Raw genomic sequence first — 17,137 nt, forward strand, 5'->3', positions numbered from 1 at the left:
TAAGCTATGGATAAAAAATACAGTTGGGAGAGGATGAGACATACCTGTTCTAAACACTTTTAAGGACCTCGGTGTGGCCAGATGTTCAAACACCTTTAAGCCCCTAACGATTCGGATAGGAGCCTAGTGGAATTTTCAAAAGTGCCTAAGCAGGTTAGGTGCCTATCTCCCATGGTGTTTAGGTGCTTTGGAAAAAACCCTTAAGCACATATCTGTATCTTTAGGCTCCTAAATACTTTGAAAATCTGTCCCATGACTAGAAACAATCTGTCAATTCACTAACTTAAGTTAATACTTTATTTGTTTAATAAATCAGTTTTAAATGCAAAACGCGTTTTGATAAGCTTATTTTTCTTATGTATCTAGCACATTTAAGGTAGTTTTATTTAATAAAAGCAAATTTTACAATATTGCTTTTGTGCATTTTTAATGTAATTCAAATTTCCATCCAAATGCAGCTTGACACAAATGAGTAAAAAAAAAAACAGTGTCATTTGCTATTTTTTTAACATAAAAGATGTAAAAAGTATGAATCAGAATAAAATGTATGTTAAGTTATATAATTGTTTAAATAAATGCTTACAGATATAGTATATCCTCCTGGTTACCAAATAATACCAGCCAATTTAGTGGAAAGACTATAGTTAGTAGCAAATCAATAGTTTTAGCGGTTATACCAATCAATGAGAATGAACCTCTCTTTAGGAAAATAAGTATAAATACAAAACAAGATTAAAATCAATTATTTAAATCAAGATTCCCTGCTTGCTGATTTAAATCATTAATATCACTGATTTTAATCAATCCACCTCATGCGGTACATACAGAAGTCAGTCCCTACTCCAAAATTCTTATGATAGTGGGCTGTGATCCCACAGGTTGCTTCACTTGGGTAGACTCCTGGTACATGTGGGACCTCACTGAAGTCAAGTGAGAAACAACAGATGATTTAGTTCTGCAGTCCAGTGTGCACAAGTTTATTGTATGGGTTTTTTATTTATTTATTTATTTAATTCAACCACTGCCTTATCACTTGCTCCACATGATCAACACACTCCAATAGTATTTTCAGAAAACATTCACCTAATCACCAGCAAGAGGAATGTTTATCCAGTAGCTCACTCCAAGAGCACACCAGTTAAATACAAAAGCCTGAGGAGAACTCAGCAGTTAAGGAATTAGGACAAGATGGGAGGGAGATGGGTTTAAGATGGTATATGGAACATGTCAGGGATAGGCAGGTGTGACATGGTCTTAGCAGATGGGCATTAACTCTGTTAAACTTAGTATTGAATTCATGACTCAAAAATATTGCTGCTTTATTTTGCATGAAGTAAAAAGATTATTTCAAATTTGTTAACATTTATATTAATTTTACTAGAATTAAAGAGGTTTAGCAAGAGTTACTAAACAGATTAATTAAATCCTTCTCACCGGAATATATTTTCCAGTAATAGCATGAATAGGTTGTTGTGATAGTAAAACTACAACATATACAATGTCCAAAAAAAATTGCATTTAACTCTCTAAAAGCAAAATCATCAAAAAATTCTCCAGGATAAAACATTAACTTTTCCCTTATCTCTAGCTGTCAGTTTCCTTGTATAATCATACTAAACAGTTCAAGGCTAGAACTAAGAAGTTCAGAGCCAGGGACTGCAAGATAATTAAGAGATTTGACCTCTAAGCAACAATAAAATGTAACGCTGAGATTTCCAAATATACACATTTTTACAAGACAATTATTTGGATTACCTGATAGAATTCAATTCCTTGATCTGTTATGAAGACAATTTCTGTAGAACTTGTCCAGCAAAATCCTAAAATGTTGGCATTCTTGGTCTTTTATTAAAAGAAGATATAAACAGATTTTAGTAGAAAATTATTAACTAGTAAACTTTTAGTGAAGAATCTGGGAACTTGCATCTACCCTAGTATATTTCAGCTTTGGTTTGCCTAGTAGACCCATTATTTGTATAACTGCAAGAAGTACTGCCATGCAGGGTACCAAATCATAACAATATGTCTTTATTTTATGACCCTCAGTCTGGGACCTTTCACAAGTACTACCTGAAATACTTCTTCAGCCTATCTGTTGGTATTTGCACCCATCCTCTTGCACAGTCACAGAGTAATACATGCATTATTATTATAATAATTATCTACAGAGATGTCATGCTGAACCATTCTTTCATTGTTATTATTGGAAAGCTATTGTGAAGAGATGGTCTTACATTTATAAAGTACTAAAATCCTCTTTTTGGTTAAAAAAATCCATAAAAGATACAGCAATGGTTTAAAAAAAAAAAAAAAGCATACTTATGCTGTCCTCTTATCCTCACAACCCTGACTGCGGGACAAACTGTAGGAGAGCATGCAATTCAGCTTTCATGTCCAATAGAGCCAAACATAGTGGTGGTCTGGGTAATATGGATAATAGTCCCTAAAAGACCAGATTGAGAGAGACACTCACCCAAAACCCCTTCATTTCACATTAATTATTTGATCACAGTGCTAAAGTGGTCTGGATTCATTAGCGACTTAGCATTACCAATACCCAAGCAATTTCCTGTTTCCAGTTCCCTGAGCTTGGCTCCAAAAAGGGCTGGAAATACACCTCTACCCCGATATAACGCTGTCCTTGGGAGCCAAAAAATCTTACCACGTTATAGGTGAAACTGTGTTATATCGAACTTGCTTTGATCCGCCGGAGTGCGCAGCCCCAACCCCCACCCCGGAGCACTGCTTTACCGCGTTATATCCGAATTCGTGTTATATCGGGTCACGTTATATCGGGGTAGAGGTGTACTGTGGAAGCAGGACATGTCGCCACTCAGGGGACAACTAGTGCAAGTTCTAAAACAACTGCTTGTAAGAGCTAACATATTCAACCATCATAACTGTAAAATGTTACTAGTTTGAGTGATATTTTCACAGCCATTAACTATTCTACCAAAAGCTATCAAATACTTCCATTAGAATCAAAGTGCAGAGGGAAGCACTAAACAGAAAGAGAAATTGTATTTTGGGGCAGTCAAATAGGAAATGCGGATCCAACTCTGCCAGGTGCTGAGCATCCTCTATTCCCACTGATGTCTGAGCTAAGGGGCAGTATATGGTCCTGTGGAGTAACCCACACTAGGGAAGTATAGTCCTTTCATTCCCTCTAGCAGCTGGTTCACATACAAAATTTATGGCATTTTGCTGCTTTCAGCTAAGGGATCTAGGGCCTGCTCCAATGTTCACCGAAGTCAATGGGAGTCTCTCTCATTAGTCCTGTAGATCAAGCAATAGAGGGTTCATGCTTTTGGCGCTGAAGGTCTCCAAGTCATGCCCACTGGCAGCCCACACAGGGTTTCGTTACATATGCAGAAAAAATATACTAGGGAACTAACTTCTGTATCTCAGATGCTACTAATAACAGAATCCGGGAGCACACTTCACTCATGTCACTATTCATGTGCATCAATGGTTCAGAGAATCTATACAAAACAGCCAGCTTCATATTAGCACTTCATTTAAACTGAAGAAGTGAATTCACAACATACCTTGCATTCTTGTGTATATTCTAGTTGAGGGCTGTCTGGAATAAAGTTCAAAAAGTCCTGAAATAAGTAATATTAGAACATTAGCAACTATGAAGCACTGAATCTGATGAGCACAAAACAGGAGATAAGTAAATTTACCATCTCTGCCTATTTTGGATTAGATATACTAGTGTAAAACATTACAATGCTTCTTTTCCACTTGGAGAAATAATCCTGTCTCCTAGCTAATTTTTCATGGGAAGAAATCAATTTTCATTAAGAGTTTACACTTTTAAGGCTGAATCATTCCTTCAGCAGGGAAAAAAAAAAAAAGTCTGAGAAGAGCTAGGAAATAAATTTCAATTCAGAATGGTCAGACACTCATCCTGAAGAGTTTGTCCCTCACAGATTGGACAGCAAGAGCGACTATTTGGATTCACAGATCTCATCAGATCTTCAGAAAAAAGAATGGCTTTTTGTGCATCAGAGAGTGAGGATGACGATCTCTCCTGGCTCAGTCACAGAAGGGATCAGGAAACTATTACTTTGGTTGTCAGACTGAGGAACTCTTTTAGCTTATATGGCAGAGACCTGTGTTTTGGGATCTGAAGGGCCAGAGTTCTAGTTCCAGCTTTCTGTGTTTATAGCAAAATTTCTTACCACACTCTTTGAGGTTCTCTGAACAGCCAATATCTTGTTCCCCAAGGAAAACTTGATGCATTTCACTTCCCCTTTGTCTTCCATTCTACACACACAAAAATCAGTAGAAGTATATTTCTATCATGTAATCATTTGTTACAGAATTTTAACAGCTGCTATTTCTCAAAAAAGAGAGCAGATAGGCAAAATGTAAGGCAGATATTTTTGTGTACAACTTACAAGAGTTGCCAGACAAATATAAGGTCCAATATCAATGCATCAAGATACAACAGGCAGTATATTCCTGAAGAATTACTGAATGGATCAAGTCTATTATGGAGTTACAAATGATTATAGCAATGTACAAGATTCAATAGCTTCCAAGAAATGCTCTGCCTTGACTGTCTTATTGCTACTATGAAATGGAATTAAAGGAAGAATTATGAACTTTGCTCATATTCTAATTCTAACTGAATGACAGAAAACTATTGCTCAATGTAATGTAAAAAACAGAACGCTCACTTTGTGCCTAATTGTGCAAAGGTGCTGTATACTCTCAACGTCAGCGACACTGCAGGACTAGTAATTTTGCCTCTGTGTTCTAAAACTATTTACTAATTGGCAAGATAGATTGCTAAGCACTTGTAGACCTGCACTTGGATACTTGTGGATTCTGAAATTAGTGTAAAAGGGCACAGCCACACGGGGGGGGAGAGGGGGAGGAGAGATATATTATCATCATGTTAACTAACAAGCAGAAAAATCTTAGTGGGGACAAAGCCGTTGTAATTTTAACATGTGTCAGCAAGTCAAGGTAAACACTAGGGGAGAGACAGTCAACTGAGTGAGATGGATTGTGGTTCCAACCTACAAGGCACTGAGGACTTCCTGGAATTTGCCACACACCTGCAAATCCCACTGATGTCAGAATTGAAGGCACTCATGGCCTTGAAAGATAGTGCCCCCGTGTACTAGTGCTTATCCTGATCTGCTAACATGTGTTAGATGTACAATTGTCTTGTCCACACTAGGATTTTATCATAGAATCACAGAACTGTAGGACTGCAAGGGATCTCAATAGGTGATCTAGTTCAGTCCCCTGCACTGAAGGCGGGACTAACTCATAGGTAATAATTGGAGATATACCAATCTCCTAGAGCTGGAAGGGACCTTGAAAGGTCATCGAGTCCAGCCCCCTGCCTTCACTAGCAGGACCAATTTTTGCCCCAGATCCCTAAGTGGCCTCCTCAAGGATTGAACTCACAACGCTGGGTTTAGCAGGCCAATGCTCAAACCACTGAGCTATCCCTCCCCCCAACTAGACTATTCCTGACAAGTGTAACTTATTTCTAAAAAACATCCAATGACAGAGATTCCACAACCTCCCTAGGCAATTTGTTCCAGTGCTTAACTACCCTGAGAGTTAGAAGTTTTTCCTAATGACCAACCTAAACCTTCCTTGCTGCAATTTAAGCCCATTGCTTCTTGTCCTATCCTCAGATGTTAAGAACAATTTTTCACCCTCCTCCTTTATATACTTAAAAGCCTGTCCCCCTTCAGTTTCCTCCTCGCCACATTAAACAAACCCTGTTTTTTCAATCTTTCCCCATGGGTCATGTTTTCTAGACCTTTAAACATTTTTATGCTCTCTGGACTTTCTCCAATTTGTCCACATCTTTCCTGAAATGCAGCACCCAGAATTGGACGCAATACTCCAGTTGAGGCCTTATCAGTGTGGAGTAGAGTGGAAGAATTACTTCTTGTGTCTTTCTTACAACACTCCTGCTGATGCTTGCTTTTGTTTTTTTACAACACTGTGAGACTGTTGAGTCATATTTAGCTTGTGATCCACTATCCACTTCCACAGTACTCTTTCAGTCATTTCCCATTTTGTATGTGTGCAACTGATTGTTCCTTCCTAAGTGGAGTACTTGGCATTTACCCTTATTGAATTTCATCCTATTTATTTCAGACCACTTCTCCAGTTTGTCCAGATCATTTTGAATTTCAATCCTACCCTCCAAGCACTTGCAACCCCTCTCAGCTTGGTATCATCTACAAACTTTATACGTTTACTTTTAATGCCATTATCTTAATAATTTATGATGTGTTAATAAAAATATACATGTTTTCCTAGTGAATAGGAGGCTGAAAAAGGACAGAGCTTTAATCAGAGATTTTTACAGATGTTCTTCCACAGATACAGAACAGATAAGTAGTTTCTTTGGGGTATTGCTGCCACACAGGCACATGGAAATTTGTGATTCATGGAAGTTTAGAACACGTTAACAAAAGATGCCATCTATTTTACAGAAATATGAGTTAGATTAGACAAGATACATTAAAATGCAATATCTACATTAAGGAAATATTATGGCTTGAGAATTTAAATGCACAAGTAGGTAAATTCAAAATTATTGTTCCCACACCTGCCATAAATTGGCCCTCATATGTTTTAAGTGCATATGACTGCTAATGTCCAATAATGCCAAATTACAACTTATGCTAAGTCACATTTTTTTGTTTGTTTGTTTGTTTTAAACTCTTGAGTTCTGGGTTTGTTTGAATTTTCAACCATAATGTAGTATTAACAATTTTCTTCAATGGGGTTTTTTGCTTTTAGAAAAAAACTTGATTGATCACACATGGTAATAAGTATACTTATAGTTATTATTCTTATTATTGAATGAAAATACGTTCTTAAAACAAAGCAACAGTACTTTATGGATGTTGCACCAATATGACAAACTAGAGCACAACCAAGAGACGTATACAGTAAAAGATAGCTACAAGATCACAAATGGTATCCTACAGCAGTACAGAATACAGATGAAAATACCTTGCTGATCATACCTGAATGAAATGGGATTTTTGTCCTCCAAGCCTTTAACAACCACCCCAGTGGCTCCACCAGATCGAACAGCAAAAACCTAAGAGTTAAAATTGCATATTTTTTTTAAAATGCAATTTAAGACACAGCTTCATAGCTAACTCAAATCATATCATGGTCCCAACAAGCCTTATTTCTGTAAAACTATGCATTTGGTTTTCTACCCAAATATAAGGGATGAGCTCTAAAAAGAAAAGCAATTAAAAAAAATTCATCTTATGCAGAGTAGATAACAGCAGCAATTCTACACTGATTGTGACCATATAGTATAGTGTGTTAGTGCATTTTTGCTTTGGAGACTTAAAATTCATATTTTGATTAGGACATATGTCAAAAACTCCAAGTGTAGCTAAATGGCCCAGTGCAATCCTTGGATGAATAAACTAGGAAATAGGTATTTGGTATTACCTCTGCCTACAATTTTGGTGAGATCATTACTGGAATATGGTGTCCAGTTCCAGTCTCCACACTGGAAAATAGACATTGACAAGTGGAGAGGATTCAGAAGAAAGCTACAACAATAATTTGAGATCTAGAAATACGGAATGCTGGTTTATATATACACTTGCACTGAAAAAGCAAACTATATGAATTAAAACAGGTTTGTTATTTTGGTGCAAGTCTGTGTGTGGACACTTGTAATAAAAAGCTAAATCAACTTTAGCAACTTTTTCCAAAAATCATACAAACTTTCACCAAAATAAACAAACACATTTTAATTCAAATTTGTGTTTCAGTCCAAGTCTGAGCTCCTTAAATCTATTTAGGCTGGCCTATAAAATCTCTTTATCTTATCAAACAGAAGGCAGAGCGGCAACTTGATCAGGTTATAGTGTTATCCACTACTTCTGGGTCATTCTGCCCTACAAATAGCTCCAGTGCCTGCCCCCGTTAATGGTCAAAATTTCACTTTACTACTAGGAAAGCTACAACTCCTCAGTTTCACATCTGCAGCATGTGCTGAATTGCAGCAATCACATTTAATCACTTTTGCAAACTTGACTTTGCTGAGGCTAAGGAAAGCTAGGCAGAGCAGAGGTGCTAGAGCTGTCTGTCACAGGCAAGTACATATGTTCACATTCGGAAGGGTCTCTTTACAATCATAAGGGCAAGCAAGACAGCATAGTGTCCAAGAGAAGTCATATTTGGAAGTAAAGAGTGACCTTAAAAATTACAACTAAAAGGAGAATTATATTTTGTTCAACACTGCAGTAAGAGAGACACCAATTAGCATTCAAAGTGACCTTAAGCAACAAGAGGCATTTACTCATAGCACTCCAAGGGATTTAGGTATTTTAAGCACTATATACAGGGATATGGAAAAAGGGTAATGTAGTCACCGAGTATCTAGCTAGGTTCCAAGGAATCCTTGAAAAGTTGTGTCTGTCAAATGGAAAGGAAATCAAATAAGCCCCTATTAAAGTAATAATTAGGGCCCTTCATTTTCTGTTTTTATTTTATTTAGTTTTTCCCAGGAATTTATCGGTGTTTATTACCACAACAACAAAAACAGGTGAAAATCAGTGGAAAAAACTATCATTTTTTCTGGGCAAATATCGGTTTATTTTGGTGGATAGAAGGACAGGGGGAGGGGGAAGGAAGTATTCAGTAGATTAATGCTCAGATTAATGGAATTCAATGTTGTTTACTGCAGAACTAAAACAGAACTCAAAACACAATGCCACATCTGAGGTAAGAAAACAATACATCTCTAATCCCCAAATAAAACTTTTCATTTTAACAACGAGCTTACTGTTGTAGACTTAGAACTATTAGCCTATAAATATTTACATTTAATAAATTGGGCCACACCATTTGCAGCACATATACTCAACTTCATCTTTTTCGCCTGTTTTTTTTTTTTAAAACTTTTGAATACTTCCTTGTGCTCCAAAATGTATTCTGATACAGATTTTCGTTTTTTTCGCATTTTATTTTGTCAGATCTTTAAACTGCTATGTGCTAGCAGCTTGAAATGTGTACATGGTAGGCGTCAGATTAATCAGTACATTCAGATGTGCACGGACTTAAAGGCTTGTGTGTATGCCTGTTTATTTATTGTGTATATCTTCTAGATTAATACGTAGCCTTAATTCAACAGGCAGCTTTGCATATACACACAGACTAATGTATTATCGTAATATATATAATGTACTAATGTATCATCATAATATATATATCATGCAATGTATTGTATTTTGCTAATAAAGCAAGTTATTTTTTATATATTTGAATGATACAAAAGCAGGGTGAAAATCGGAAAAAAAGGAATTAATACTTTTTGTAAAATCCAGGATTTTTTTTTAATCTGTTTAAACTGAAAAGGAAGGGGCTTAGTAATAATGCAGAGTTCAAATACTGTGAAAACTGGAGCACACAATGGAGAACTGTGCATCATCCCAAAGTTTCTTGTACAATTTTTTTTCTAAAAGTCAGACAATAAGAAGGCTTAATACCTCAAGTACAAGGTCTGAAACAATAAAAAGAGTCACAGCTGATAAAAAGGAGCCTAACAGTTAACATGTTAACAATAGGACAGGGCTTTGAAGCGGAGCCCGAAGCTGGAGCGCAGAGCAGTAGGTTTGTGCCCGGAGCTGGAGCGGAGCAATTGAAAAATTTGATTGCTCCAAATCCCTGACTACAAATGCTTTACTGATAGTTATACTGAGAGAACCCACTAGTGTGGATGCACTTTATGCTGATAGAAGGTGGAGTTATGTCAACAGAAAAACTCCATCTCCCATGACATTAGCTACTTGGACAGAAGCACTCTTATCAGCATAGCTGCATTTATACTTGGGGCTTATCTATACTCGAAATGCTACAGCAGACACTGCAGCACTTCAATGTAGACACTCACTGCAGCGAGCAGGGGGGTTCTCCTATCAGTGTAGTTAATCAATTTCCCCGAGACATGGCAGGTAGGTTGACCTAGCACTGCCTACACCAGGGGTTAGGTTGGCTTAACTATGTCACTCAAGGGTGTGGATTTTTTACACCCCTGAGCAACATAGCAGGGTCAATTTTACTTTTGAGTGTAGATGCGGTCTGAGGATTTTACTGACAGTTATGTCATCTGGGGGCATGGTTTTTTCACACCCTTGACCAACATAATTATGCTGACTAAACTTGGTCTGATGAAGTCGGTATTCACCCATGAAAGCTTATGCTCCAGTACATCTGTTAGTCTATAAGGTGCCACAGGACTCTCTGTTGCTTTTTACAGATCCAGACTAACATGGCTACCCTTCTGAAACTTGGTAGTGTAAACCCTGGCCATACATGTAACCTCTAAAGCAGGGGTCGGCAACCTTCCAGAAGTGTGCCAAGTCTTCATTTATTCATTCTAATTTAAAAGTTTCGTGTGCCAGTAATACATTTTAATGTTTTTAGAAGGTCTCTTTCTATAAGTCTGTAATATAGAACTAAACTATTGTTGTATGTAAAGTAAATAAGGTTTTTAAAATGTTTATGAAGCTTCATTTAAAATTAAATTAAAATGCAGAGCCCCCCAGACTGGTGGCCAGGACCTGGACAGTGTGAGTGCCACTGAAAATCGGCTCGTGTGCCGCCTTCGGCACACGTGCCATAGGTTGCCTACCCCTGCTCTAAAGCCTTGGCCACACTTAAAAGTTTTGTTGCTTTAACTAAACCACCATAACTAAAGCAACAAAATGTCCTAGCATAGATGCAGTTATACCAGTATAAAAGCATTTAGACCAGTGGTCCCCAACCTTTTCGTCTGGCTGGCATCAGATGAAGGACCACTGCGGCGGTAGAGCATCTGCCAAAATGCCGCCGAATTTTGGCGGCGCAGCCTCTCGATGACGCCACTTGCCGTCGACAAGTGACATCATCGAGAGGCGGCGGCGCCGAAATTCGGGACCGACGCCTCTCTGTGCTAGGCACAGTCCACACACGTAAAAACATAGTTCCTGTTTCTTATAATATTCAGTCTGTAAGTTGCAATTAACTGTTACTGTCATATTTTACCCTATCTAGCAAGACTATTAAATACATTTTATGTAAGATAATACATTTAACTTTTGATTTTTTCTTTATTCTCAAAAACTAGTTTAAGATTTTTTTTTAAACTAGTCTGATATTAGGATAACCTTTTGTGGCTCTTACCAAAGAAGAGGATGAAGAACTTCTCGCTAGAGGTCAAAAGTGAGGTAAAAAAGTACCTGGGACAGAGCACTCACTAAGGAGGATGGGGCACAGGATAGTCGTATCAAAAGGTGGATACAAAAATGCTGGCTGCAGTCAGAGGCATATGGAAAATTTAGTGACCACAAAGAGTGGCAGAAACTGGAGACTGAAGTTCACAGCTAGAAATTTCTCCTTTGAGTGAAAGCTTAAATTATGTAAAAACTGATCATTTAGATCATCACAGAGACCAGGTGGATGAGGTAAGATCTTTTATCTTTTAACAGACCAACTTCTGTTAGTGAGAGAGACAAGCTTTTGAGCTAACACAGAGCTCTTCTTCAAAAAGCTTGTCTCTCTCACTAACAGAAGTTGATCCAATAAAAGATATTATTACCTCACCGAACTTGTCTCTCCAATATCCTAGGACCAACCCAACTATATTGTAATACCAGCCTTATTCACTGGGATAACCGGCCTAGTCACCACAGGTGAGTGAGCTTTTCCAAGCATGGGCCATTGTTACTAAGCCTTTACTTTGAAGTTAGCCTTCAAATTATAAATCAAGGAGCGTGATGGAGGAGGAGCAGCAGCCCCAGAACTAGCAAAGAATCCTGTGGCACCTTATAGACTAAGGGGAGTTCGAACTATCGCGTCTGATCTAATTCTTAGTGTAGACCTGCCCTAAGAGACGTTTTGCAGCATGAGCTTTCGTGGGTGAATACCCACTTCTTCGGATGCAAGTCTCTTGCATGCGAAGAAGTGGGTATTCACCCACGAAGGCTCATGCTCCAAAACGTCTCTTAGTCTATAAGGTGCCACAGGACTCTTTGCTGCTTCTGCAGAACCAGGCTAACACGGCTACCCCTCTGATACTTGAGCCCCAGAACTCTGAGCCCAGAGCACCGGTTAGATTTCCCAGGCGTGACTCCGCATCTGCCGCCACCTAGGGCTGTCCTGTCTCCAGTGCCACAGCGGAGGAGGCAGCTCTATATTTCCCATCTGTGACGATTCCAGCGTTTTCAGAGGAACAGTTCGGGAAAGATTAGCACCAAGACCACCACCCGGGCGCCAGGGTGAGAAACCCAACGCGCCGCTGCGCTGAGGGCGGGTGGGCGAGGAGCTATCGAGGAGGAGGAGGAGGGACCCCGCGCTCGCTCCGCCACAAGCCCTCCGTCAGTCCGAGCTGTGCCCGGGCAGCGCTGACTCGGACCTTGCCATGACGGGGCTGCAAGGCTGGGGCTGCAGCCGGCGCTTTCCCGACCCCGCTCACAGGGCCCGGCCGGGCCGGATTTTTAAGCCGTCTCTCCACAGCGACAGCGGCGATGGCGGGCGAAGCCCCCGCGGCCCAGCCAGCCTCGCACCGGACAAGCCCAGGCACCACCCCCGCTGCAATGGCCACAGGGCCGGGGAGGTGCCCCGGGGAGGTGCGAGGGCGGCGCCGCCTGCCTTGGCGGGGACAGAGGAGCGGGCCCCGGGGCTACCGCCTCCGCCCGATGCCCAGGCAGCGAGCCCCGCCGGGCTAGTCCCACAGGCGGGTCTTTGCCCCGGCGGCGTGGGGGGAGGGGCCCCCGGTCTCGCACCTGCTTATTGGCCTCATCGAAGAAGACGCAGTTGACGGGATTCGCCTTCTCGAACTGCACGGGCCGCGCGCACAGCGCCAGGTAACAGCCGCGGCTCATGGCGGCGCGAGCAGCCCGACCGGCGGCCTCCGCGAATCCGACTCCGGCCGCGCGCCCGCTTCCTGCTCACGCTCCCCCTGCACGTGACCCGGGAAGTGCTGGCCCCGAAAGGCGGGGGAGACCGGGCGCGCGGGGAGGAGCCTGGGCCCCAATGGGCCCCGCCCCCAGGCGCTGTCCCGCCCCCTGGGGGGGAGGGCGGATACAAAGGCTCCCGTGTGGGACCCCCCCCTGCTCCGACCTCGGGTCCTGCTCCGACCTGGCCGCGGCGCCCCTCAGCGCCCGTTCACTCCCCAGCTGCTGCAAGTCCTTCTCCTGCCCCAGCCTTGTCACCTCCCCGCCTGCATCCCACCACCACTGCCTCGCCCCACTCTGCTATTTCACACTCCTGAGCCCCCACCGCCCGGCCACCCCACCTCGCCTTCCCCGTCCCTAGTCCCTGCTCACCTCATTGCTTCGTGGCATCCATCTCTCGTCCCCTGCTTGGTTTGGTGGCCCAGGCTCATCTTGTCTACATTTAAGCCCCTCTTTAAAACCCAGAGCTGTATAGTTTGTGAATCCAACTTGCGATAAACTTGGCTGCAAAATCCTTCTGATTCCTCCCTGTTCCCTACCCTGGTTCTGTCCATTCATAGGTTAAGAACTCCTGAGGGTAGGGACTAGGGTGACCAGATGTCCCGATTTTATAGGGACAGTCATGATATTTGAAGCTTTGTCTTCTATGGGCACCTATTACCCCCCACCCCCTGTCCCAATTTTTCACACTTGCTCTCTGGTCACCCTAGTAGGGACCATCTGTTCTTGGGTGTTTACACTGTGTCAATGGTACAGAATGACTAGACGTTTATGTCCAACCCTTCTGCAGAATGTAGGAACTTTTTAAAAACATGATGTACTCAGTTGTCCATCTTCTTCCCAAAAACATGATGTACTCAATTGTCCATCTTCTTCCCTCCATGCTAGTATTTTCAGACATCAAACTCAACTTTGGTGTTACACATCAGTCAACAGGTCTGAGCCACAGACTTCTGTTGGGGAAGGCAAGCAGATGGGGGGAGGGATAGCTCAGTGGTTTGAGCATTGGCCTGCCAAACCCAGAGTTGTGAGTTCAATCCTTGAGGGGGCCATTTAGGGATTTGGGGGTTGGTCCTGCTTTGAGCAGGGGGGTTGGACTAGATGATCTCCTGAGGTCCCTTCCAACCCTAATAATCTATGATTCTATGAAGGCTGGTTCACACAGCCTTTGCCAGCAAGAGCTTCTGTCTCAAAGCCAGGGATGAAAGTAAGCTAGTAGGGGCCAGTACCGTGTACCAGTAAAAAGCAGCCGCTGGTAGCGGCCTGTACACAGCCGACGTTAAAGCACTGCGGCAGCAAAGGACCTGCTTAAAGCACTTTAATGTCAGCAGTGGCAGTTGCCCCTTTCCCCCAAGTGCCAACAGGAGCAGCTGCCCCAGGGCCAGTGATTTAAAAGGGCCCAGGCCACAACTGCAGCAGCAGCAGTGGCCAGAGCTCCAGACCCTTTAAATCGCTGCTGGAGCCCAGGTAGGCTGGCTGGGGGACGCTGAGCCCTTGCCCTGCCCCTTCCACCCAAGGCCAGCTCCTATACTGCTAAGTGTTGAATGTTACTTTCACCCCTGCTCCAAGCCAAACTGTGTGCAAGTACTGCTAGGCAGTGGAGTTGCTGTCAGTTCCCTCGTGCCATTTTTCATAATCTGGAAAAAACATGGCATTTTATTTCTCACACTTGAGTCAAATGAACCTAGTCAAAGCAAGGCTGAGATATTACAATACATACAAACTGTCTGGGGAATGAAACAGACATATGTACAATAAACCAACTAGGGCATGATTTGTTGATGACATTTGTCATAGGAAGGGTCTGCAGCCTGTCAAACTTAAATTGATTTCCTACATAAGGCTATCCATTTTTCTATACAAAAACATCATACATTTCAAATTGACAGCTTTAATTGTTTCTCTTATGGTAGCACCTGAATCCAAACACTTCACTATAAAGTAGTAATTTAAAATGTTCTCCTATAAGCCAAAGGCCTCTTCAAATAAGGTCACTTTATTAGTTTGCCAGACAAAAAATATTTATGGTCAAGACATTGCACACAGCACTGAAGGAATGTGTTCCTTCCAGGGTCAGCTCCAGGCACCAGCCCACCAAGCACGTGCTTGGGGCAGCACCTTGGGGCAGGGCTGCACTTGGGTTTTTTTTGTTGTTGTTCAGTCGGGCGGTGCTGGAGGGGTTTTTTTTGTTTGTTTGTTTTTGTTTCGGCCAGGCGGTGCTCGGAGAGGGGGCGTGTTTCAGTGGCACAGCGCTCGGAGGGAGTGGGGGCTTGGGTGGCGTGGTGCTCGGAGGGGGCAGGGGCTTGGGCGGCGTGGTGCTCGGAGGGGGCAGGGGCTTGGGCGGCACGGCGTGGCGCTTGGAGGGGGCGGGGGGCTTGGGCAGCACGGCACTCGCGGGGGGGGGAGGGTGTTACAGCAGGGCGGAGTTCTTTTTTTTCACTTGGGGCGGCAAAAAAGTTAGAGCTGGCCCTGGTTCCTTAAGAACATAAGAATGGCCGTACCGGGTCAGACCAAAGGTCCATCTAGCCCAGTATCTGTCTACCGACTGTGGCCAATGCCAGGTGCCCCAGAGGGAGTGAACCTAACAGGCAATGATCAAGTGATTTCTCTCCTGCCATCCATCTCCATCCTCTGACGAACAGAGGCTAGGGACACCATTCCTTACCCATCCTAGCTAATAGCCATTTATGGACTTAGCCACCATGAATTTATCCAGTCCCCTTTTAAACAATGTTATAGTCCTAGCCTTCACAACCTCCTCAGGTAAGGAGTTCCACAAGTTGACTGTGCGCTGCGTGAAGAAGAACTTCCTTTTATTTGTTTTAAACCTGCTGTCTATTAATTTCATTTGGTGACCCCTAGTTCTTGTATTATGGGAATAAGTAAATAACTTTTCCTTATCCACTTTCTCAACATCACTCATGATTTTATATACCTCTATCATATCCCCCCTTAGTCTTCTCTTTTCCAAGCTGAAGAGTCCTAGCCTCTTTAATCTTTCCTCGTATGGGACCCTCTCTAACCCCCGAATCATTTTAGTTGCCCTTTTCTGAACCTTTTCTAGTGCTAGAATATCTTTTTTGAGGTGAGACCACCACATCTGTACACAGTATTCGAGATGTGGGCATACCATGGATTTATATAAAGGCAATAATATATTCTCAGTCTTATTCTCCATCCCCTTTTTAATGATTCCTAACATCCTGTTTGCTTTTTTGACCGCCTCTGCACACTGTGTGGACATCTTCAGAGAACTATCCCCTGACTCCAAGATCTTTTTCCTGACTCATTGTAGCTAAATTAGCCCCCATCATGTTGTATGTATAGTTGGGGTTATTTTTTCCAATGTGCATTACTTTACATTTATCCACATTAAATTTCATTTGCCATTTTGTTGCCCAATCACTTAGTTTGTGAAGAACTTCAAAAAGATCTCACAAATCTGCTTTGGTCTTAACTATCTTGAGTAGTTTAGTATCATCTGCAAACTTTGCCACCTCACTGTTTACCCCTTTCTCCAGATCATTTATGAATAAATTGAATAGGATTGGTCCTAGGACTGACCCTTGGGGAACACCACTAGTTACCTCTCTCCATTCCTTCCTGCTTGCTATAGTGTTTTCAGAAAAATAAACTCAACTTAAAAGAAAACCTCACCTGACTGCCATGCAAGTGAACTTCTTGTTAGAACTACTATTTACTGACTTCAAAAGGAGTCCACCCTACCTACAGCTCATTTCAGGATTGTGACCATAATTTTCATCTGAGATTTCCATCTCAAGCACTTTTAATCACTCAGATTATAAAACCACATTTAGGAAGGGAAATTAATGTTAAATTTTATATAAACATCTAACCTCTTAAGAATCTTTTCCTTATTTGTACTAAAGTATTGATTATTAAAAAACCAAAAGTTTTATAAATGTAGGTTACTTCTCACCATTTATGCTTTTTGTTTTTTTGATATTTAATTCATCTTTGGCAATGAAAATACTACTCTTTTTTGTTTTGTTTAATGTACCAACCCAATGGTACGGTTCTGAGTTGCAAATTCCACAGGGGAATGCTTAAATTGGGCAAGGGCTTCATTGACTGCTGTCAGGTTAGCAAGCAAAGGCAAAAGGCAATAGTAAAAATCTGAGAATAGACAAAATGCCCAGATTATCACTTTAGGTGAA

General features: G+C 41.8%; 1 protein-coding gene across 4 annotated transcripts in view; it reads right to left on the reverse strand.

The window, feature by feature from the left end:
* The window catches only part of RMC1 (regulator of MON1-CCZ1), a 29,157-nt gene extending 16,177 nt beyond the window's left edge, over nt 1-12,980 (reverse strand). Inside the window, exons 1-5 of one of the 4 annotated variants that reach the window (XM_045003625.1) lie at nt 12,789-12,978; nt 7,020-7,096; nt 4,188-4,272; nt 3,549-3,605; nt 1,756-1,842 (exon numbers count right to left, since the gene is read on the reverse strand). In XM_045003625.1, coding sequence (XP_044859560.1) covers nt 1,756-1,842; nt 3,549-3,605; nt 4,188-4,272; nt 7,020-7,096; nt 12,789-12,887 — 405 coding nt within the window. In that variant the 5' untranslated portion in view covers nt 12,888-12,978. Of the gene's footprint in view, nt 1-1,755; nt 1,843-3,548; nt 3,606-4,187; nt 4,273-7,019; nt 7,097-12,151; nt 12,217-12,418; nt 12,485-12,788 lie in introns of those variants that run through there. The other 3 variants (XM_045003627.1, XM_045003626.1, XR_006576670.1) reach the window with 3 other exon arrangements.
* Between the last annotated feature and the right edge of the window lie 4,157 nt (nt 12,981-17,137).

This window comes from Mauremys mutica, chromosome 2 (genome assembly GCF_020497125.1).
Source record: "Mauremys mutica isolate MM-2020 ecotype Southern chromosome 2, ASM2049712v1, whole genome shotgun sequence".
Classification (NCBI taxonomy): Eukaryota; Metazoa; Chordata; order Testudines; family Geoemydidae; genus Mauremys; species Mauremys mutica.